Source organism: Macaca mulatta, chromosome 20 (assembly GCF_049350105.2).
Source record: "Macaca mulatta isolate MMU2019108-1 chromosome 20, T2T-MMU8v2.0, whole genome shotgun sequence".
NCBI classification, from domain to species: domain Eukaryota; kingdom Metazoa; phylum Chordata; class Mammalia; order Primates; family Cercopithecidae; genus Macaca; species Macaca mulatta.
Window position 1 is genome coordinate 65533740 of NC_133425.1, and position 24346 is coordinate 65558085.

At 49.0% G+C, this 24346-nt stretch overlaps 1 protein-coding gene and 1 long non-coding RNA gene across 15 annotated transcripts in view; both read left to right on the forward strand.

Moving 5' to 3' along the window:
* The window catches only part of WWP2 (WW domain containing E3 ubiquitin protein ligase 2), a 184180-nt gene that overhangs the window by 150303 nt on the left and 9531 nt on the right, over window positions 1-24346 (forward strand). For 8 of the 14 annotated variants that reach the window (XR_013410879.1, XR_013410880.1, NM_001267601.2 and 5 more), the window contains 7 exon segments: window positions 8984-9158; window positions 17672-17726; window positions 21721-21802; window positions 22396-22524; window positions 23422-23497; window positions 23779-23850; window positions 24070-24158. Coding sequence is in view for 12 of the 14 variants with exons in the window: in NM_001267601.2 (NP_001254530.1) it covers window positions 8984-9158; window positions 17672-17726; window positions 21721-21802; window positions 22396-22524; window positions 23422-23497; window positions 23779-23850; window positions 24070-24158 (678 nt within the window). In the remaining 2 variants the exon portion in view is untranslated. 14 annotated transcript variants of the gene reach the window in all.
* Window positions 38-6751, forward strand: LOC144337689 (uncharacterized). Its single transcript, XR_013411117.1, has 3 exons — window positions 38-157; window positions 2118-3598; window positions 5288-6751. It is a non-coding gene; the product is annotated as an uncharacterized LOC144337689 (long non-coding RNA).

The following is a 24346-nucleotide window of genomic DNA, read 5'->3' on the forward strand; positions in this document are numbered from 1 at the left end:
GAACTGACACCATGAGTCACCCAATGGCTTCTTGAAATGGTCCCTTTCTGCAGAGGTAGCATAGCACAGTGACGTTTATTCCGGGTCACTTGATTGCTTTTCCTATCCACTTACCTTAATATTGCTCCCATGTCTTAGGACATATTAGAATTATTAGGCTGGGCGCGGTGGCTCAAGCCTGTAATCCCAGCACTTTGGGAGGCCGAGGCGGGCAGATCACGAGGTCAGGAGATCGAGACCATCCTAGCTAACACGGTGAAACCCCGTCTCTACTAAAAAGAATACAAAAAAAAAAAAAAAAAAAAACTAGCCGGACGAGGTGGCAAGCGCCTGTAGTCCCAGCTACTTGGGAGGCTGAGGCAGGAGAATGGCGTGGACCCGGGAGGCGGAGCTTGCAGTGAGCTGAGATCGCGCCACTGCACTCCAGCCTGGGTGACAGAGCGAGATTCCGTCTCAAAAAAAAAAAAAAAAAAAGAATTGTTAGAGGATCTCTGGGAAACGAAAGGCGCATGGAAGGCCAAGATAGAGCATTGCTGCGTTTCACCGTGCCCTGTGCCCCGCCTGTCCCTAAAGGCAGAGTGCTTCTCATTCGGCAGGGCTTTGTGAGAATGCCGCCAAGTTATCCAAAACCAAAGGATGAGAGAGGCTTCCAAGACAGGGAAGACTGTCCAAGTTCAAGGAGAAGGGATTTGGTTCCCTGTCTGCCAGGGACAGAAAGTTCTTTCCACAAAGTGTCTCCTGGTCCCGAGAGCTTTCAAAAGGGAACGTATTCTGCTTCAAGAAAGAATCCCCTCCCAGTGAAGTAGCCATGAAGCGCTCCTGTATAAAATATACATACTTCCCCCTGCCCTGAGTTTGTGGAGGGAAAGGCTGTCAGAAGTGGGGACTCTCAGGAGAGCCCACGTGGCTTGTTTGGTTCAGCTGTCAGGAGTGTGCCACACACATCCCACCTCATCTTCTGGTCCGTGGATGGGCTGCTTTTAGCTCCAGTTTTCCAGTAGAATGCTTGAGTTTTCCTTTTTTCTGTACCTCCTGGAGGATGAAACTCATAACCTGTCATCATCAGTGCTCACTCTGTTTTCCACTTTGACTTGAAGTCAAATAAGTTACGAAAGTTAAACATGGACTTCTCAAATTAAATAAATAAATAAATAAGAGTAAAAAATAAAAACAGGTTGAGCGTTTTGTTATGAAAATTATGAAAATGTTCTTATTATGGAAAATTTCAAATAGATATAGAGAGAATAATATTACAAACCTCCACATAGTCAACATTTAGCTTCAAAAATTATCAACTCATGGCGGGTTTTGTTTCATCTGTACAAACTAGTCGGCACACTATGATGGCCTGTGGGCAAAACCCAGCTCTCTGACTGTTTTTGTAAATAAGGTTTTATTGGAACACAGCCACACATATTTGTTGACTTATTGTTTTTGGCTGCTTTTGTACTTCATTGGCAGAGTTGAGTAATTGCAGCAGACTCTATGGCTTGCAAATCCTAAAATAATTACTTTGTGTGGCCCTTTATAGAAAAAATTTGCTAGCTCCTGATCTGTAACCCTCCACCCATCCCCCACGCTCTGATCTAGGTAATTTTGAAGCAAATCCCAAACACGAACACAAACACATCATTTTTCCATATTTCAGTATATATTTCTAAAACATATTCTTTTATTAAAAGTAAAGCTCCAATATCATTAGCGGTATTTTGTTTATATTATCAAATACCCAGTCAATATTTGACTTTCTATAATTGTGTCACAAATTAAACATTGACTTTAACAGTATGTATTACACACTTGTACTTTGTGTACTTTATAACGTGCACTTTAAAACAGCAGGAGCTCTGTGTACTGTGGCTTTTTTTTTTTTTAGACGGAGTCTCGCTCTGTTGCCCAGGCTGGAGTGCAGTGGTGCGGTCTCCGGCTCACTGCAACCTCCACCACCTGGGTTCAAGTGATTCTCCTGTCTCAGCCTCCTGAGTAGCTGGGATTACAGGCGCCCACCACTATGCCCAACTGATTTTTTGTATTTTTAGTAGAGACAGGGTTTCACCTTTGACCAGGCTGGTCTTGAACTCCTGACCTTATGATTCGCCTGCCTCAGCCTCCCAAAGTGCTGGGATTACAGGCGTGAGACACTGCGCCTAGCCTACTGTGGCTTCTTCTCAACCTTACTGGTCTAGGAGGGATGTAGGCCTTGACCCAATGAACATTTGCATGGAATTTAAGTAAAGATATGCAGTGATATCTTCTAAGGATGGCTGGGGACTTGCTCTCCTCCCGGTGTTGAGGTGGGACACTACTAATCAAGCTGTCTTATTTCCAGGGTAGTTTTCATGTTTTCCTGGGAGATGGCTCACCTGTACACCCTGCATAGCTTATTAGTTCTTCCTGAGTTTTAGATCAAGAACTTTGGTCCTCTAGCTCTCATTTCTGCTCTGTAATCACAGGGGATCCAGAGAGAACAGAATGAATGCTTAAGCTTTCATTTCTCATTAATGGCAGAAGTCCTGCCTCCAGGGAAGTATTAACCATGATGAAAACAATTTTGAAACTACAGATGGAGCCATGATCTCTACAGACCTAGTCCCTGGGGAGCAAGATTGAACCAACGATTCACTTTGTCATGGCCATCCCTGTATAGGAAACCCACAGGAAACTCGTATGAGAATGGGTCCTTCTATCCAGGAGCAATAAGTATTGGACCTAGTAGCTCAGGGTGAATGCAACCATTTGCTCATCAGTCACTCTTAAGCTATGCTCAGACCAGAGGTAAGCGAAGAGTGATCACTGCGAAACAGCAGGATTGAGGAGGCCTCACAGAGGGAAGTGGCTCCAACTCCTGCAGGAAGATGATCCAGGTTGTGGGGACAGCGGAGGTGGCTGCGTGCATGTGGGAATGGAAAGGATATGGATGGGGAAGGATGCACGGGGCGGTTATGCTGGAGTGGAAGGGTTGTATGAAGTAAAGATGCTCAGAGTGTCCCCAGAGGGGCTCTCAGGTTTGGGGAAGATGCCCACTGGAGCCAAAGAGGGTGGAAGGGCTGACTGGGCCTCCAGTCACTGTTCTGTGCAATATTTCAACTGAAATAAAGAGTGCAGTTGTGCTGCTTAGAAGTAGAAATTCAACACAGCAGAGCACTTCTAGTTAAACATGTGGCTTGAACATGTGTTCATTTCTGTTCTTCCTGAAAACCCACTAAAATAGTTATAAAGGTATTAAAAAGGCATAAACCTTCAACAGTAAAGGAATGGAGGAGGAGAAACAGCATATGGGAGATGTTAATCAAAGTTTAGTTTCTGGTAGATAAATGGCAGAGCTGAGAGAACCGAAACCCACACCTGCAGGATGAGGAATCCACCAAGAAGCCGGCTGATTTGCACCATGGGGCCCTGGAAAGCCTCAGTGATTAGAGGCACCAAGGATGGGTGTGGAATGAGATTAAAACCTTGGCTGGGCACGGTGGCTCACGCCTGTAATCCCAGCACTTTAGGAGGCTGAGGTGGGTGGATCACGAGGTCAGGAGATTGCGACTATCCTGGCTAACACGGTGAAACCCCATCTCTGCTAAAAATACAAAAAGATTAGCCAGGCGTGGTGGCACACACCTGTAGTCCCAGCTACTTGGGAGGCTGAGGCAGGAGAATTGCTTGAACCCGAGAGGTGGAGGTTGCAGTGAGCTGACATTGCACCACTGCACTACAGCCTGGGCGACAGAGCAAGACTCCATCTCAAACAAACAAACAAACAAAACCTCATTGCTTTTAGATCAGTGGGAAGATAAGTTGGAAGTTTGTGCAGGGATTTGGATTCACACACACACACACACACACACACACACACACACACACACACACACACACACACACACACATATACAGAGCCTCATGCCTGCCTCTGACATTGAGAAGCTGCAGAGAGAGCGGGAGGACCTGGTCTGAGGACACAAACTATAGCTGAAGGCCAGGATGAACTCAGAAACAAGAGATTAAATGCAGATGGTATCTCCATTCCCCAGGCTGAAAATTGGAGGGTAGTTTTGTTTGTTTGTTTGTTTTTGTTGGGGAAAGTGGTCAGTCTAACAGAAAGAAACATAGATTGTGATATTTGGGAACCTTCTAGTGAAATAGCTGAGACTCTTCCTGGTCACTCTGTAGTTTGTGGCGCCCAGCTGAGGATACAGAAGTTAGTCAGTGTTTTAGTGGCTCACTGTTAAATGTGACTGAACACAGCTGGGCGTGGTGGCTCATACCTGTAATAGTAGAACTTCCAGCGGCCAAGGCGGGAGGATCACTGGAGTCCAGGAGTTCGAGACTAGCATGGGCAACATAGAGAGAACCAGTCTCTACGAAAAAGAAAATAATAATTTTTTTTTTGAGACATAATTTTTGCTCTTGTTGCCCAGACTGGAGTGCAGTGGCACAGTCTTGACTCACTGCAACCTCCACCTCCCAGGTTCAAGTGATTCTCCTGCCTCAGCCTCATAAGTAGTTGGGGTTATAGGCACATGCCACCATGCCCAGCTAATTTTTGCAAATTTTTTTTCCAGTAGAGATTAGTAGAGATGGGGTTTCACCATGTTGGCCAGGCCGGTTGGCTGGTCTCGAACTCCTGACATCAGGTGAGCCACCTGTTTAAGCCTCCCAAAGTGCTGGGATTACAGACGTGAGCCACCACCCCGGCCAAAACAAAAAAAAAAATTTATATTAGCTGAGTGTGGTGATGCACGCCTGTGTTCCCAGCTACTCAGGAGGCTGAGGTGGGAGAATCACTTGGGCCTGGAAGGTTGAGGCTGCAGTGAGCCGTGATTGTGCCACTGCACTCCAGCCTGGGTGACGGAGCAAGACCCTGTCTCAAAAAATAATAATAAGAAGTAAAAATAAATGTGACCAAACAGCCAAAGATTAGCAGACAGAAAAAAGAGACTTGGTGAAAAGAATATAGGAAGCTGAAAAACAACTTTGGAAAGGAAAATCAAATTATAATTGATATCCTCAAAGATTTGGAAGAAAATAATGGCATCTGTGCAACAAGAACAGGAGGCCATGAAATGGACCAGGCAGAAAACAAGAGCTTTTAGAAATTAATATATATGACAACAGAAATGAAAAATTCAGTAGAATTGTTGAAAGATAAATTTGGGCCAGGCACGGTGGCTCATGCCTGTAATCCCAGCACTTTGGGAGAGCGAGGCAGGTGGGTCACCTGAGGTCAGAAGTTTGAGACCAGCCTGGCCAACATGGTAAAACCCCATCTCTACCAAAAATACAAAAATTGTGCCAGGCGTGGTGGTTCATGCCTGTAATCCCAGCTACTCGGGAAGCTTAGGCAGGAGAATCGCTTGAACCCAGGAGGCAGAAGTTGCAGTGAGCCGAGATGACGCCAATGCACTCCAGCCTGGGGTCACTGAGTGAGACTCTGTCTCAAAAAAAAAAAAAAAAAGAAAAAGGAAAAAAAAATTAACATCTGAAGAATAGTTCTTTAGCAAGAACTTGCTGAATAGCAAGAAAGAACAGAGAAACAGGCAATAGGAAATGATTAGAAAAGAAAATTGCCAGGACTGAAGTATCCAGATTCAAACAGCTCACCACATGCCTAGCCCAGAGGACAAAAAAAGACTCACCCCAAGGCTCATCTGATTGAATTTCCAAGTGTCAAGAGACAACCTCAGAACTTCCAGTGGGAAAAAACAGAGTACCTAGAAAGGGTCAGGAACCAAGAGTGCCATCCTTCTCAACAGCTGTAGAGCAGGACCTTCACAACTCCGATGGAAAATGATTTCCTGCTGGGCGCAGTGGCTCAAACGTCTAATCCCAGCACTTTGGGAGGCCAAGACAGGAGGATCGTTTGAGTCCAGCAGTTCAAGACCAGCCTGGGCAACATAGTGAGACACTGTCTTTTCGAGAAACAAAAAATTAGCCCAGCATGGTGGTGCGTGCTTGTAGTCCTAGCTATTTGGGAAGCTGAGGTGGGAGGATCACTTAAACTGGGAGGTTGAGGCTGTAGTGAGCCATGATCATGCCATTGCACTCCAGCCTGGGCAACAGCAAGACCCTTTCTCAAACAAAAAAGAAAATGATTTCCTGTCTAGAAATCAACTTTGAGTTATTTTAACATTTGAATGTGAGAGTAGAAATAAAGGCATCTTCAGACATTCTGGGCTTCAAAAAATTAACCTTGATACATCCTTTCTCGAAAGCTACTCCATGATTTATCCCACCACCAAATCCGACCAGGAAGCCAAGAAAGAAGAATGAATGGGATGCGAGACACAGAGAACTTAACCCCAAGGCCGTGGAATCTCCCAGGAGGAGGAGAAGGGAAGGCGAGTCAGGTCAAGGACACAGAGCAGGTGTAAGATGGACACACAACTGTCCACGTCAGATGAGGGAGAGATGTGGCCGAGAGAGCAAGGCCACTGCCAGGCCACCTGTCCTGTCTGAGAATCTGGGGATGCGTCAGTGATAGGTTCTTGAAAACCACACAGAAGGCAAAAAGGACATTCTTACCTCCAGAAAAAAGAAAAAAGTTGTTACAAGTAAGGAAATATACTTACAGTATTCTACATTGTCATAATCCAAACTCTGAATATTGATTTAATGGTGATTTTCCATATTGAGGGGACGAGGGGAGGAGATAGTTGAGGGATGGAGTACAATACCTACATCCTCATTCCTCATCTTTGGTAGTGGAAAGTCCATAAGCGATAGCAAATAGGGCAACCCCCCCCCCAAAAAAAAACAAAAACAAAAAAACAAAAACAAGAAATCATGAGCCAGGCTTGGTGGTGCACACCTGAGACTACTCAGCTACTCAGGAAGCTGAGGCTGTAGGATAACTCCAGCCCAGCAGTTCAAATCCAGTTTGGGGAACATAGTGAGGCCCTGTCTCTGTATTAAAGGAAAGACAAAAAGCAATGAAGTAGGCATGTTATTTAGAGACACAGATGTACACATATACTAGTAGAAGCAATTGAAAGTTGAAAGTGGTTGTCCATGGGGAACAGGAGTCAGCAATGGGGCAAGAGACTGTGGTTTTTCATTATATTCCCTGCAGTCCTGTTTGTGTTTCAAAACTATATACATATGGCTTTGGGCCAGGTGCAGGGGCTCACACCTGTAATCCCAGCACTTTGGGAGGCTGAGGTGAGAGGATTGCTTGAGCCCAGGAGTTTGAGACTAGCCTGAGCAACACGGGGAGACTCCCATGTCTACAACAATTTTTTTAAAAAAACTAGTTGAGTGTGGTGGTGCATTCCTGTGGTCCCAGCTACTCAGGAGGCTGAGATGGAGGATTGCTTAAGCCTGGGAGGTAAGGCTGCAGTGAGCCATGATCCTACTACTATACTCCAGCCTGGGGTAGACAAATTATGAGAAAGCTAGGAAGGTTCCAGATTTTTGTGAGTCTTGCGTACTTACTAAAGGATTTTGACTCAAGGGCAGTGGGGAGTCAATTGAAGTGTTGTTGTTGTTTTTTGAGACAGGATCTCACTCTGTGGCCCAGGCTGGAGTGCAGTAGCATAACCATAGTTCACTGTAGCCTTGACCTCCCAGGCTCAAGCAGTCCTCCTGCCTCAGCCGCCCAAGTAGCTGGGACCAAGGGCGTACACTCCACCACCCCCAGCTAATTTTTAAAAAATATTTTTGTAGAGATGGGGGTCTCCCTCTGTTGCCTTGGCTGGTCAATTGAAGTTTTTGAGCAGGAGTGTGACCCAAGGGCTCAGTCTAGTGGTTTACTCTGATGGCTGTTTATAGGCTGGATGGAGTGGGGAGGTTAATTCCAGGGTAGGTGCAGTAGTCCAGGGGTGAGGTGATACAGATCTGGACATAGGAGTGGAAAATGGAAAGTCAGAGGCAGGGAGACAGTGAAAAAGCAGTAGTTAGGCTAAGTGATTGACTGATAGCAGTGGGAATGATGTTGGCCTGGTTTCATCCCTGGGAGGAGAACTGACACGAGGAAACTGAGGAAAGACCTGGGTGTGGGGACAGAGCTGTGGCATTCAATTGAATGAAGGGTGACAGCCAGTCATGAAGGTGAGGCACTCCAGCAGGCAGAATCCAGACAAAACCTGGGAACTGACTGTGGGTCCTAGGAACCATTTGAGGGAAAACCATTTTTAGGGAGGCCTTGAGTTAAAAAAAAAAAAAAATCATTGAGGCCAGGTGCAGTGGCTCATGCCTGTAATCTCAGCACTTTGGGAGGCCGAGGTGGGGGAATCGTTTGAGTCCAGGAGTTCGAGACCAGTCTGGGCAACATGGTGAAACTCCATCTCCACTAAAAATATAAACAGTGAGACTCTGTTTCAAAACAAAACAAAACCAAAGACCATACAACATGTTTTCATTGGCGCCTTATATCAGGAGAGTTTCAGTTGCAGGTAACAAAAGTTGTTATCAAAGTTGGCTTAAATAATGAAGGCAATGTATTGGCTCATGTAATGGAAAATTCTAGATATCCTGATTCCAAGCGAAGCTTGGGCTACTCAACAATATCACCAAGGAATTGGCTTCTCTCCCATTTTTCTGCTGTGCCATCCACTGGGTCAACTTCCTATTGTCTCTGGGTCCTAAATAATAGCCAGTGGCCCCCAAGACCGCATGCTTACACAGTCATATTCAGAAAAGATGAGCGACTGTTAGTTTTCCTAGATTTGCTAGCAGAAGTCCTGAGACTGGCTGTGGCTGGCTCAGCATACGTCACATGTGCACTTCTGGTCCAGGCAACCATGCAGCTCTGAGGTTGGGAACAGAGTCAGCTTCCCCAGAACCACATGGATCCCCAAATTAGAAATTGAGAGCTAATGGCAAGGAGGGATTGGGTGCTGTGGAGGCAACCACAGATGTCTGCTGTCGCCAGCTAAGCCCCAGCAACCTCTGTGACAGGGCCTGCCTGGCTGTGCTAGGCATCCTGAGACTTTTCTAGAATTGAGGGATGGGAGTGGGGTTGTCATTATATTCATTCTGAGGTTCCTGTTTCCAGCTGGGAAAAACGCACAGATCCCCGAGGCAGGTTTTACTATGTGGATCACAATACTAGGACCACCACCTGGCAGCCTCCGACCGCGGAGTACGTGCGCAACTATGAGCAGTGGCAGTCGCAGCGGAATCAGCTCCAGGGGGCCATGCAGCACTTCAGCCAAAGATTCCTCTACCAGGTGAGAGGGCAGGCGCTTGGCCTGAGGTGGGGGCGCCTCCCTGCCCTTGCGCACGTGCAGCCTCACCGCGTTCTCTGTTGACCTGCTTGGTGAGCAGGGAAAACAGCGTCTGGCAACGTCAGCGCTCTGCCCCTGGAGATTTCACTCATCACGGTGAAATTCCTCAAATTCCAGCGTTCCTCACTCAGCAGCTCCGTGTCTAGCCTCTGTGTTTAAGGAATCAACATGTCTAAAACTGAGTTCCCCATCTTTCTTCCAAGACTGGCTTTCATTTCTGCCCCCTTCATTCAAGTCCATTTTCCCTGACTTGCACCCTGAAGGTCAGCTTTAACTTCTCCCATCCCTCACCTTTCCAGATCAAAGCAATCACCAGGCAACATAGTCAGACCCCCGTCTCTTAAAAAAAAAAACACACAAAAAACTGCTACTGTTTTTTGTTAGATCTTTATTATCTGACAGATTCTCAAGGATGAAAGATCCTTGGGCTCATCTAGATCAGGGATTGGCAAATAATAGTCCATGGGCCAAGCTGGCCTGCCACTTCATTTTGTTAATAAAGTTTCATTGAAACATAAGAACACCCAGCAGTTTACATATTAATGGTGGCTGCTTTCGTGGTACAAAAGAGTTGAGTATCACAATAAAGACTGTAACTCAGAAATCCTAAAGTAGCCTAAGCCGACTGTCTGACCCTTTGCAGAAAAAGTTTATCTTTAGTCTAGCTGAGCCTCCTGTCTGGTGCTTGATCATCTTCTGCCCCTTCCCATCTGAATTGCTAGAGCAGCCTCTAAGTTCTTCTCTCTATTGACCTTCTCTCTCTTCCAGTCCATCTGGCCTATTTCCTCCAGAGCAGTCTTCAAATGTTATTGTCATTGCATCCATTTACTGGCTCAAAACCTTTTGTGGTCATTACCTAAAGAGTAAATTTAAATTTTCTTTTCTTTTTTTCTTTCTTTCTTTTTTTTTTTTTTGAGATGGAGTCTTGCTCTTTTGCCCAGGCTGGAGTGCAGTGGCACAGTCTCAGCTCACTGCAACTTCTGTCTCCCAGGTTCAAGCAATTCTCCTGCCCCAGCCTCCCAAGTAGCTGGGATTACAGGTGCCCGCCACTACACCTGGCTAATTTTTGTAGTTTTAGTAGAGATAGGGGTTTTACCATGTTGGCCAGGCTGGTCTTGAACTCCTGACCTCAAGTGACCTGCCCTTCTCAGCCTCCCAAAGTGCTGGGATTACAAGCATGAGCCACCATTCCCATCAACATTTAAATTTTCTTTTCTTTTCAAGACGGAGTTTCGCTCTTGTTGTCCAAGCTGGAGTGCAGTGGCACAATCTCAGCTCACTACAACCTCCACCTCCTGGGTTCAAGTGATTCTCCTGCCTCAGCCTCCCAAGTAGCTGGGATTACAGGTGCACGCCACTATGCCTGGCTAATTTTTTGTATTTTTAGTAGAGATGGGGTTTCACTATGTTGGTCAGGCTGGTCTCAAACTCCTGACCTCAGGTAATCCTCCCACCTCGGCCTCCCAAAGTGCTGGGATTACAGGTGTGAGCCACCACGCCCGACCCACATTTATATTTTCTAGTCCAGAATTCTGGGTGCTCTGGTTTCAAACTAACTGCCTGAACAGTCTCCCATACTGTGTCCCTTTGGGAACCCTCCCAGTTCCACCTGCTGGAGTCTCCATCCCATTAGAGGGTCCACAGTGACCTGGACTTGGGGAAGCCCAGCCGCACAGCCTCTTTGGTAGGGAGACATGGGACTGCCAAGTTGGCTGATTATCTTTTCTCAGAATACTTTAGGTGTGAAGGTTGGGATCTACAGCAGAACTAACACAGGGTATGATGGTGCCTTCCAGGCTGGAAATGTTTTGAGCTGGGCCCCTGACCTTTTTTTTTTTTTTTTGAGACAGGGTCTCATTCTGTGTCACCCAGGCTGGAATGCAATGGCATGATCATGTTTATTGCAGCCTTGACCTCCTGGGCTGAAGCGATCCTCCCACCTCAGCCCCCTGAGGTAGCTGGGACTACAGGCATGCACCACCACGCCTGGCTAATTTTTCGTATTTTTAGTAGAGATGGGGTTTTGCCATGTTGCCCAGGGTGGTCTTGAACTCCTGGGCTCAGGCGATCCACCTGCCTTGGCCTCCCAAAGTGCTAGGATTACAAGTGTGAGTCACCGCACCCAGCCGATGGACCTCCGACTTTTGATCATCAGCCATAAGTCACTGTAGCATCTCCCTTGGTTAGTTCTGTCTGTGGGGATGGATTGCTCATCATACAGGGAGGAAACCATGGAGGGCCTCAGTTTCCTTAGCAGGGGTCAGCAGAAAGTGTGGTGTTTGTCTTAGTAAGTTGCCTGCAGGGTCGATGGTCATGCCTGTCTCCAGCCAGGGCCCCGCTGTCTAGCCCAGTGCAGCACTGCACACTTTCTTGGGCCAGGCTTCCCACCCATGCCTGCCACACATGCCTGACATCCAATTCTGGCATGTTTCAGAATTGGATGGAATCTTCGTCTTTCACCACATTTCAGTGATTGCTCCTTTTGAGCTGGGCCCCAAAGATTTTGCCTGCCATTTTCTTGGGTGGCTGTGGCTGCAAAACTGGGAAGGTCTGGGGCATCTTTCTTCTTTGACCTATCTGTCTTTTGACTTAGAGACAAGGACATATTTTAGGAGTTTCACATGGTTTTTGTCTGCCTGATTATCCAACTTTTCTCATTTAAAAAAAAAAAAATTGAACTGAGTATTCTGATACACACCTGTAATCCCAGCAACTCAGAAGACTTGGGGGTGGGAGGATCGCTTGAGCCCAGGAGTCTGAGGCTGCAGTGACCTATGATCGTGCCACTGCACTCCAGCCTGGATGACAGTAAGATCCTGCCTTAATAAATGAATGAATAAAATAAGATGCATTAAAGCAATTTTTTCCCCCTTAATAGCCACCAATTAGGTTCTGTAGGTTGATCAAGATGTTGGTGTGTGAAAGGGAAGAGTCCCAGATTCAGGAGCTCACATCTGCCTGGTCTTTTGGAGTCTTCCTTCCTTTTGCCTGCCTCTCTTAGCAACATTATTCTGGGTTTTTAGAGATAGAACTTTGACTTGGAGGGTTCCCTAGAAGTAAAAATTGAACACTAAAAAATTGTTCTTTCTGAATACGCTAAAATGGTTTTCTCAGCCTCGCTGGGGATGTGGGAGGGTTCTGCATGGAGGTGATGGTTACCTTTTCTCCATGAAACAAGACTCATATTGAAAAATGTGGCAGGAATCTTTCTTTGGTCTGCTTTCAATGTCTCTCTGTTGATTTTCCTCCCCCTCTGGCATTGGTTTTCTCCTCTTGTTTGCTATGGTGCCATGTCCTGGTTACAAGCAAGAAGGGTTGCTTTCATATAGTTATTTTGGGGTTTGGCTTAGGCCCAGAGTTTGACTCGGAAGACTTAAGATCCAATACCAGACTAGCGGCCTCCCCTCCTCCTCTTGCTGGGCTTCGACTGAGACCTTGTTCTTCTTTGCTGTACTGCAGACACCACGAAATAGAGTTCAAAATGGAAATCAAGGGAATCCCAGATTGCAGTCTCCTGTAATTCCTTCCTGCTGTCTGCCTCAACACACACCTATTCCAGTTCCTCTAAATCCTAGTTCTTAGTTTTTCTGCCATGTTTCCCTTTCCTAACTCACGAATGTGCTAATGTTGCCCATGATCATCATGTATCTTTTCGTTTGCTTGTTTCACCCTTGCAGTTTCCTTTTGCCCTCTTGTGTCGCGTTCCTGCTAGGACCCACTGAAGATGCCCGGCACAGCCTTGCACGTTGTGCTGTTGTGACGGGACCTTCACATGGCCGGCAACTTCTGGGGCGTCTCTCTCTGCAGTATTGAAACAGATTATTTTGACCGGGCGCGGTGGCTCACACCTGTAATCCCAGAACTTTGGGAGGCTGAGGCAGGCGAATCACTTGAGGTCGGGAGTTCGACACCATCTTGGCGAACATGGTGAAACCCCGTCTCTACTAAAAATACAAAAATTAGCTGGGCGTGGTGGCGGGCACCTGTAGTCCCAGCTACTTGGGAGGCTGAGGCAGGAGAATCACTTGAACCCAGGAGGCAGAGGCTGCAGCGAGCTGAGATCGCGCCACTGCACTCCAGCCTGGACGACAGAGTGAGACTCCATCTCAAAAAAAAAAAAAAAAAAAAGAGGAAAAGAAACAGATTATTTTTTGGCTCTTAGGGTGTGGAGTCCATTATCGAGAAACAGACAACTTGTTTCTTACTTTGCAGAGAGCCCCTTGCATTGAATTCTCAAGCACCTGGATTTTGTTCTGCGTCCGTCTAGTACATCCTTAAAAAAAAAAAAAAATGCCCGCCTTCCACGCTGCAACCTTTATGCCCTTCCCAGACCTTTCTTACCCTCAGCTGTATTTGCTAGACATTCTTCATTTCTGAGTTTGTATCTTAAAATATTACTGGAACTTCGTGCTTAGTTCCCAAGGGACTTGAACTCTCATGAGCTCTCTGGCTCATGGCCTGCACCCCAGATCTCCCAACCCAGGGACCATTACGCGGGAAGAGGATTCCAGTGTTCTTTTCTGTTCCTAGTGATAGAGAACGTCCAGGATCTCCCTTCTGGCTGCAGAGTCCTGCTTTCCCCCATCTACATCCTTTATCTGCTCCAAGTAACACCTTGACATCTCTCATTTTAGGGGAATGTGGTAGAAGAGGAGGGAGCTGGTTGGCCCATTGGAGATGTGGGGTTTTTGGCTTTTGGTTTTCTGGCCATGATGCATAGTTTTTATTTTTCATTTCTCCTTGTTCACGTCCTCCCTTCTGGCTTTCTTTCTTTTTCAACTTGTACTGTGTGCCTGAGGAAGGACGTATCCAAAATCGTCAAGTGCTTCGATTTAACAATAAGAAGTAAATTGTTGTGAGGATCAGCTCCCATTGATTCTGATTTTATCACGTTGGTGCAAAAGTAATTGTGATTTTTGCCATGACTCCTTTTTTTTTTTTTTTTTTTTTTGAGACGGGGGTCTCGCCCTGTCACCCAGGTTAGAGTGCAGTGGCGTGATCTCAGCTTACTGCAACCTCTGCCTCCCGGGTTCAAGCGATTCTCCTGCCTCAGCCTCCTGAGTAGCTGGGATTATAGGTGCCTGCCACTATGCCTGGCTAATTTTTGTATTTTCAGCAGAGACAGGGTTTCCCCATGTTGGCCAGGCTGGTCTTGAACTCCTGACCTCAAATGATCTATCCGCCTCCGACTCCCAAAGTGCCAGGTTTACAGGCCTGAGCCACGGCACCCAGCTGCCATGACTCAATGGCAAAACCACAATTACTTTTGCACCAACCTAATACGTGTTGTTTGTGTTTATCAGTCTCTGGTGTCTCTCCCTTTCCTGTCTGCCTCCTCTTCTCCTCGATTCTTACAGGTGTGTGTGGTGGAGGGCGCGGGGGGCCTGTCTGCCTCCTCTTCTCCTCGATTCTTATAGGTGTGTGTGGTGGAGGGTGCGGGGGCCTGTCTGCCTCCTCTTCTCCTCGATTCTTACAGGTGTGTGTGGTGGAGGGCGCGGGGGCCTGTCTGCCTCCTCTTCTCCTCGATTCTTATAGGTGTGTGTGGTGGAGGGTGCGGGGGCCTGTCTGCCTCCTCTTCTCCTCGATTCTTATAGGTGTGTGTGGTGGAGGGCGCGGGGGCCTGTCTGCCTCCTCTTCTCCTCGATTCTTATAGGTGTGTGTGGTGGAGGGCGCGGGGGGCCTGTCTGCCTCCTCTTCTCCTCGATTCTTATAGGTGTGTGTGGTGGAGGGCGCGGGGGCCTGTCTGCCTCCTCTTCTCCTCGATTCTTATAGGTGTGTGTGGTGGAGGGTGCGGGGGCCTGTCTGCCTCCTCTTCTCCTCGATTCTTACAGGTGTGTGTGGTGGAGGGCGCGGGGGGCCTGTCTGCCTCCTCTTCTCCTCGATTCTTATAGGTGTGTGTGGTGGAGGGCGCGGGGGCCTGTCTGCCTCCTCTTCTCCTCGATTCTTATAGGTGTGTGTGGTGGAGGGTGCGGGGGCCTGTCTGCCTCCTCTTCTCCTCGATTCTTACAGGTGTGTGTGGTGGAGGGCGCGGGGGGCCTGTCTGCCTCCTCTTCTCCTCGATTCTTATAGGTGTGTGTGGTGGAGGGTGCGGGGGCCTGTCTGCCTCCTCTTCTCCTCGATTCTTATAGGTGTGTGTGGTGGAGGGCGCGGGGGGCCTGTCTGCCTCCTCTTCTCCTCGATTCTTATAGGTGTGTGTGGTGGAGGGTGCGGGGGCCTGTCTGCCTCCTCTTCTCCTCGATTCTTATAGGTGTGTGTGGTGGAGGGTGCGGGGGCCTGTCTGCCTCCTCTTCTCCTCGATTCTTATAGGTGTGTGTGGTGGAGGGCGCGGGGGGCCTGTCTGCCTCCTCTTCTCCTCGATTCTTATAGGTGTGTGTGGTGGAGGGTGCGGGGGGCGTTCTGATAGAATAATAATCAGGATACCAGGGACATTTTTTAAAAAACACTTTAACAAAAGAGCCTACGTTGCATAAAGGCCGAGATTTTTTTTTTAAAGGCAAGGATTCAGAAAGGGGCTGATCAGTATTTTCTGATCCTAGTTCAGTGCTAGTCAGGGGGGCTGTCGATAAAGACCTTTTTGGTCTGTTGATTTGTAGAATTAAGCAAAAGATGACCGTGCCCCCGTGGAAGCCAGGTTGGTACCAGCTGGTTGTCGATTTCCCATGAGAGCCCTGAACACTTTACAGATGATCTACTCACTGCAAAACAAGACCTGAAGCAGCAAACACTTTTACACCAAATGCGTCCTCTTTTAATGTCTTAAAATAACCTTTTCTATAGTCCTTCCCCTTTGCAAGGTCATTGCTGTAGCTCAGCACTTACCAAGTGCCTTTGGCTCCATGATGTAGAATACGTGTGTTTTCACATTTGTTCCCATGCCTCTGTTGCCGAATGTTGTTAATGTGTTAACTACAAAACAGAGTTGGATTTTATGAGATACTGTACCCTATCTCCCCCAACCCCCCAACACACAGACACACGCCCACATGACTTCTGTGAATTCGGGAGCTTTTTTTCAGTAATGATTCAATATGATTTGCGATGGAGAATTTTAAGCTCGAGATCAATGATAAGGGACCCTAAATCAAGGTGAGCTTCCCCCACCTCCATGCACTTGCGTTCTGTGTGGGCGGGAGGCCCTGCCCTGAAAGGGAGCTCCGTCCTATCAAGGAGCCTATGGTTTCAAGACTTAAACATCTTTGTTGGAACTTGCTTGGAAGAGGGGCCTGTGTTGCCACCTTGGAAAGAAAGTTTCTCTGTCTTTCAGCTGGGCGTGTAGGGAGGGCTGTGGAAGGGGCTTGCTGGCAGTTGAGTTCCACCAATGTTTTCTCAAGCTGAGACTGAGCCCATTCATCCTCCTGCCCGTGTGTGGCTCCGGCACCCCCAGACGGGGCCAGCCCAGCAGCCTGAAGTCCGCATTTAGAACTTGATCCCCTCTTATAACGATCACATTTTAGTAAGTAAAATAAAAATGCTTCAGAAAGAAAAAAAAGAAAAGAAGAAAGAGGGGAACAATACTTGTTTTATTTAATGACCAGAACTTTTTGACGGCACCCCCCTTCCCTGCAGGATATGAGAACTCCTGGTCCACTGCAGTCCATCCCCAGGGACCTCGAAGCAGAATTTGGCTGAAGGGGGTGCGGGGGGGATTCTAATGTAAACAGCGACCCTGAAGTCCTGGAGCCGGTGGCCCCGTCTTTCCCGTCTCCCCTTCTGTCTTGCTGCCCCGCCCCCAGCCCCAACCCCCCCCCTCCAGACAAACACAGAACACTGAGCAACTTCAGGTTCAGGCAGGGGAGGAATAAAGGTGCTTTGTGAAGGGGAAGGAAAACATTCCTGGGGGAGGTGAGGGCTTGGGGCATGAATGTGCCCTCAGTCTGGGTGGACACTGCACACCCAGATGGGAGGTTGGGGGGGACGCCGAGGTGGAGGGAGGAGGGCCAGGCCCCAGCCAGGAAGCTCTGGGCGTGGGCAGGGCTTGTGGGAATGATTTCATTGGAAAGGCCTGCGATATTTTTTCCCCTCCTGCGTGTGGTTCTTGGAGAAAGTTGGAGGTGGTGGTGATTTCAGTCGCCTTGGCCGCCTCGAGCCGGAGCTGAGCGGAGGCACTGGGCCGAGCCTGCTTCCCGGGCCTTTCTGCCCCACCGGGGCTGCTCCCTGCCTCCACCACCCTGGCACACCTTCACCAGCGTGCCGCCTCCTCCCCATCGCTCTACCATTTCCAAAACTCACTTGGGCCCTCCGTGCACAGGGTTCTTTTTTGGTTTTTCTGTAAAAATCAAAACAAAAACCAGAGACTTTTGAGAGGAGCAGATGCTACCTAAAGTCCCACTGCATTCCCTGCAGAGCGCTCAAATGCGGAAGCGAGTCGTTGGCATTTTTATTTTTTATCGATTGATTTATTTTTTCACCAGTGGCTTTTTGTAACCTCTGTGTTCTGCTGTGTTTCTTGTGTTTAGTCTTCGAGTGCTTCGACTGACCATGATCCCCTGGGCCCCCTCCCTCCTGGCTGGGGTAAGTACTGAGTTCTCTTCCCGGCCCTCGGCCTTCTGTCAGCCACGGTGCTCTGTCCTCTCCTCCCGCGTGTCCTCCTTCCCTGTTCCTGTCCGTCTGTTTTCCATCTCTCCCCTCTCCAGCACACTCTCTGGGCATGCCCCGCCACAGCAGTTACAGGTGATGGAGCCGGGCGGCTGGGAAAGTAACCAAGCTCCACCGAACCACTGGAGCATCCACCAAACCCACCATCGCTAAAGGAGTGGGACCCTAAGAAAGATGTCCCCGAGCAGCTGGGGGACTATTGGGCTTTGGTCTTGAGTTTCAAGGTGTCTACTCAAGTGTCCATGCTACACTAAGATATTTTGACACTGCCGAACTCCCACATGGATTTGTTTCAGGTCTGTGACCATATGCTTGGAATGATCCACCTTAACACATCTTGCTTTGCAGCTGAGATGTTGGCGGACTTCGGTCTAATTTTGACTAATAGAAGCCACCTTTTTATTTCTGACATAGCTGTGAAAGAGGCCAGAGGCAAGCAGATACGAGAGTTGAATGCTAGGTGGTGACTCTGGAAACGCATCGCTGCTAGTTAATAACGCCGTGTAGATTTCTCCTCGCCCTTGGTAGCCGCCTCTTACCTATCCCAGGTCCTTGACGTGATTTGCTAACAGTGAGTTAAGGGATGGACACCCATGACTTAGGAGAGATTATAGGCTTCATGGCTATTCTAGGAAGGAGTAGCCATGCAAAAAGGGTCATTAGAGATGATGAGACTTAGCGCATTTGATAGAGAGAGCTGGGGCAGAGTTTTATTTAATCTTGTAAGAGTCACTGAGAGCGGAAGAAGGCAGTTTTTGCGGGAACCAGCATGTGTTGCGTTTCATTTATGGATTAGGCCAGCAGAATACGGTAAACGTTGGTTTGGTGGTGTTGACAGATGGTGTGAAACTGGGAGGGGGTGCACTCGACAACAAAGATGGAGAGGTGCATCCTGGGAAGTTGACAATGATAGGATGGGCTTCTGATGCCTGGAAACGTGCAGCTTTGGAGCTGGACCTTCTCGGTGCAGACACATCTGCTCTCGGGTAGTCATTTAAGAGGTTGTGTCAACCCTCTTATACCTGCAGGGTACCACTTAGTGAATGAGCACTGCAGTCCAGGGTCCTAGAAGGGCCTTCTGGTCCTTCTGGTTGGAGATACCATTTAGTGAAGCTTCCACATATTTGTTGACTTTCAGCTCAGGGATCCCTTACGCAGACAGCTGCCCCACATGGCTCCCTGGATCAAAGAAAGGTCATTGGTATCTCAGAGATTGGCAGCAGCTCCAAAGTGAGAGAGTAAAACTCTGAAGACCCCGCCTCATCAGTAGGCAGGGGAAAATGCGTCAGATTAAACAAGAATCTGTACTGCTGTTTGGTGACCAGCGGCCTAGAAGCCGGGGACTGCTAGTGTGTTTCAGGCTCTGTAGAGGCAGGTGGTGTAGCGCAGTCAAGTGTGTTTTCATGCCAGTTCTGCTGAGTGATGGTCACCAGGTAAGCACAGCTGATGGAGACTTGAAAGCAGCTCTCGAATGCTAAGTGTGGAAATTTTTGAGATGGAAATGGAGGAGCCGTGGTCAGAGTCGATGCTGTTAATGAACAATCAGAAAAAAGCCCACCAAACTGTCATAGTCCAAACTTAAGAGGAAGAACATTCTGGCTAAAGGCCAGGGCTCCTTCTGAATTGCAGATCCTTGGGGATCTGTGTTGGCTGCCCCAGGGCTGTGGCAGGGGCCGCCTCCCCAGGGCTCGCCGAGAATGAACAGAAAGAACAGCCAGACCAAGTGAGAATGGCACTGAGCGGCAGCTTGCTAACCAAGCCTGCTGGTGTCCCTCTCTGCTGCCCCAGGAGAGACCCTGCATCTTCCCCACACACTGCTGTGGGACTCAGGACACCTCGGGTTGAGATCCACATCTGCCCTCGGTGGCCCTGACCCTGGGCCTGTGGCTGAATACGTCTGAGTCCATTTGCTCCTAAAATGAGGTCGAGCTGGTGTTCCTTCAAGGTCTTTCCCAGCCCCCTAACTGAAACTGAAGGCTGCGAGGCAGTCAGCCGGCCTTGGGAGGCCTCCACGCAGCAGCAGTGCCAGAAATGATGACACAGGCCTCAGGCCCGCTGGACAGATCCCCCTGGCCCTGTGGTTAGCCTTGGCTTTGGCCCTTAACAGGGCAGACATGAGGATCTAGTTCAAAGCAGTAGCTTCTGGGCTGGGAGCGGCCCCCTCCCCTGGAAACCTCTTGGGAAGCCTTCCTTCTGTGTGTTCTGAGGTGGTGGTAGCTCCCTGACAGCTCTGGGCACCTCCTGTTCTTTCTTTCCTTTTGTCTTCCTTTTATTTATTTTGTATTTATAAAAAAGAGATGAAGTCTTGCCATGTTGCCCAGGCTGGTCTCAAACTCCTGGGCTCAAGCGATCCTCCTGCCTCAGCCTCCCAAAGTGCTGGGATTACAGGTGTGAGCCACCGTGCCCAGCCTGTCTTTATTTTTATTTTATTGTATTTATTTGTTTTTCCAGCTTTATCGACGTATGATTGACAAATAATGTCTGTTTGTAAAATTTCAGACGAGTCATAGATACCAGGTAAGGCAGAGAGTGGGAGGGAGACTGAGGCCTGGGCTGGTGTTGGGAGCACTGCAGCTCGAGTCTTGGTAGGGAGTGAGGAGGGGGTTGTTGCTCTTTCCTGTTCTGCTCCTTTTTCAGCTTTCAGGTTCCCTGTAGCTTCTGGAACTGATTATTTTTTATTTCTTTAATGTTACTCTGTCTTGTAAAAGGAGAGCCATTAGCATCATTTGTTTTCGGGAGAGAAACAGATTTGAAGGCTCGAACTTCCTGGGAAAGGTGACCTCTTTTGGGCCAAGAGCTTTACCCCCTAGTTTTTTTTTCCCCTGTCTACCTGGAGCTGAGAGGTTACCCTTTCCATCCCTCTCAAGGTCCAGAATCGCCAGCTCGGGTTGGGTCTGCCCCTGGAGCCCAGACTCCTCCCTTGGGGACCCCAGAGCCCTTATCAGTGTATCAGTAAAGGGCAAGACAACAGAGATTGTTGAGAGCAGAGGAAAAGTATATTTGTGCCCCAGCCCCACTCTATGAACACTCCCCTGTCTCAAAGCACATACTTAGGTGTAAGAACAGGATAGGCAGGCCAGGCATGGTGGCTTATTGCCTGTAATCCCAGTACTTTGGGAGGCTGAGGCGGGAGGATCACTTGAGGCCAGGAGTTCGAGACCAGCCAGGACAACATAGCGAGACCCTGTCTTTATATTAAAAAAAAAAAAAAGGTACATGTCTAAGAAGAGGCTGGGCAGTGTAAGTGTCCTCAGCCCCAGATATCATTTATTTGCTCATAAGCAAGAAAGAGATGTGCCAGGGTATGAGAGTTTTAGAACAAGACTTAGCCTGTAAGTGGGAGAAGAGGGAGAACTTGGAGGGTGCAGGGGCGCAGGGTGCAGAGCACTGATCAGAGAGGTGCGAGGGAGATGCAGCTACCCCATAAGGACCATGCCCTGTGGGACAGAGGCGCCCAGGTCAGCTGCATGCAGTGCAGAGGGTCCCAGGACCAGGGATCAGCCGTGAGGGACTTGGGTGGGGGGCCTGGCGGGTTGGGGACTGCCCGGCTTCCGTGCTGCACACAGCTGGGAGCAATTATGCCTCTGGTTTGAGCTGTGCTGCTCCCTCCGGGTGGCCACACCACCCCCTCCCTCCAACTGACCAACCAACCAAAGAAGTGCTTCATCTCGAGTTGGAAATGTGTCACACACCCCCCCTCGCCACCAACAACAACAAGAAGGAAGGACCCTCTTTGTCCCTTTCCCAGTGACAAGTGTGAGTGAGCTCGGCTTTGGCTGGTTCTTCTCTAACAGGCTGACAACAGGGAGAGAAACTCAGACCCAGCATCCAGGAGGTGGGAGCCGCGGGGAAAGGACACCGGCTCTCCATGTTTGAATCTGATGGTTCTTTCTTTCTTCTCATGTGGCAGAGAAGAGACAAGACAATGGACGGGTGTATTACGTGAACCATAACACTCGCACGACCCAGTGGGAGGACCCCCGGACCCAGGGGTAAGGACTTGGGCTGAGAGGGGGGCCGGGCCAGGCTGGGTCTGTGTGCAGCTCCAGCATTAGGCAGGTGGTTTTGGACTGCATCGTCCCAGAGGGCTGATGTCAGGGACCTGTAGCCACACACAAGTGTCTTGAGACTCTCACTACACAGATACACTGTTGGCCTGATGACAACTTAAAAGTGGTTTCTTAAACAGACCTTCCTGGTGGATGGAGGGTGGCCTGGCTGGCGGGTGTTGCTGGTCTCCATACTGATTGTGCAGGCTGCTGATAATTGCAAAAAGGTTGAGGGATCCTGGTTTCCCAACACCCCAAGTGAAGCCGTGCTGGGGCATGGAGTGTCTCAGGATTGCTGGTGGCCATTCAGTCCAGTGCCATCCATGCAGGGCTGCGTTTTTGGCCATGAGATATTAAATGACCTCTCTGTGCTGCAGAACTGTCCTCACGACTTGGGTCATGCTTCTTGGGTGCATGTCCTCAAGGTCCCTCATGGACTCTGCAGAGACAAAGCCACACTTTGAGGACCCAGCCCCCAACCACCAAGGTCCAGAAGGTGGGGCCAGCCCTTCACCCTTTTCTTCCCATGTTTCCAGGATGATCCAGGAACCAGCTCTGCCCCCAGGATGGGAGATGAAATACACCAGCGAGGGGGTGCGATACTTTGTGGACCACAATACCCGCACCACCACCTTTAAGGATCCTCGCCCAGGGTTTGAGTCGGGGTAAGGACTTTGTACAGGTAGCAGCAGCGTCCAGGAGCCGAGACCCAGGCCGTCCTTGTTCTGGCTCTGAGAGGCCCACTTTGGGCGGCCCCTGCAGTGCGTTCTACTGCCCTTACTGCCCTCTAGTGGCCAATGTTGATGTCATATTGAAGGGGATGGGAGGATAGCTGCTTGAGTCCGGGAGTTTGAGACCAGCCTGGACAACATAGTGAGACCCTGTTTCTACAAGAATAAAAAAGATTAACCAGGCTGAGAAAGATGTCAAGACTCCATCTCTATAAAAAAAATTTAAAAATTAGCTGGATGCGGTGGTGCCTGCCTATAGTCCCAGCTATGTGGGAGGCTGAGGTGGGAGGATCCCTTGAGCTCAGGAGTTTGAGGCTGCCGTGAGCTATGATGGCACCACTGCACTCCACCTCAGGTGACAGAGTGAGATCCTGTTTCTAAAAAATAATAATACATTTAAAATTAGCTCGGTGTGGTAACACACTCCTGTAGTCCTAGCTACTTGGAAGGCTGAGGTGGGAGGATCACTTAAGACCAGGAATTTGAGGCTGCCATGAGCCATGATCACACCACTGCACTGCAGCCTGGGCGACAGAGCAAAACCTCGTCTCTAGAAAACAAACAAACAAATAAATAAGATGGGATGGGGAGGAAGGGACTATCCTGTTTATTCCAAGTGACACTAGTGTTATTTCTCTAAAAACAAGAAGTCTGGCTTTATTTCTAGATTCTCTTTTTCATTCTTCAAGGATCTTAATGACAGTCACTTCCTCGCCTTACATTACTCATCTTTAAATTAACATAGCACCAGCTTTCCTTAGGGTTGACAAAGACAAGTTGTTCATTTTCTGAGAAATGGCATGAACCGCCAAACACCTTTGCTCTTCCCAGGACGAAGCAAGGCTCCCCTGGTGCTTATGACCGCAGTTTTCGGTGGAAGTATCACCAGTTCCGTTTCCTCTGCCATGTGAGTTCTGGTACTGGGGCTCCCGTGGCAGCTGGGGTTATTGAGTTATTTTGGTGTGAGTTCCCGGCACAGCAGCAGGTATCGGAATGTTTGTGTCTTAGGTGGGGGCCAGACACTTGTCTAACCCCAAACTGGCTGTCTCTAGGAAGCGAGTTTTCATTCCTAGGGGACGTGCTGTCCCCTCCTGGCCCATCGGGCTGGGGGCTGCCTGTTCATACAGACAGGAGAACAGATGATCACTTGAGGCTCAATTTGAAGTTATTTTCTTTTTTTTTTTTCAGTCAAATGCCCTACCCAGCCACGTGAAGATCAGTGTTTCCAGGCAGACGCTTTTTGAAGATTCCTTCCAACAGGTTAGATCATGGTGCCTGAAACCAGGGCCAGGCCGACGCCCTCCTCCCAGCACCCCATCTCCTATCGCATGGCCTGTTAAACCCACACTGCAGACTTTCCACGGCATGGGTCTTGGTGACTGTGTCTGCTGGAGAGTAGGCCTTAGAGTCCCGTCCCTCCCGCCCCTGCCCGCTGTGAAAGGGAGAGTGGCAGGCCGGCCCGATGCTCTGTCTTCCCAGATCATGAACATGAAACCCTATGACCTGCGCCGCCGGCTCTACATCATCATGCGTGGCGAGGAGGGCCTGGACTATGGGGGCATTGCCAGGTGAGCTTGAGTGCCCTGGGAGGCTGCCCTGTACCCCGCTTCCCCAGGCTACAGCGTCCATGGCCAGAAAGCTGCCTGCCCCCTGCTCACATTCCCTCCCAAAGTTCTCATGCATCTTCAGGAGTGGGCACAGTGTGGCATTCAGAATACGTGAATCCGCCAGGTGCGGTGGCTCACGCCTGTAATCC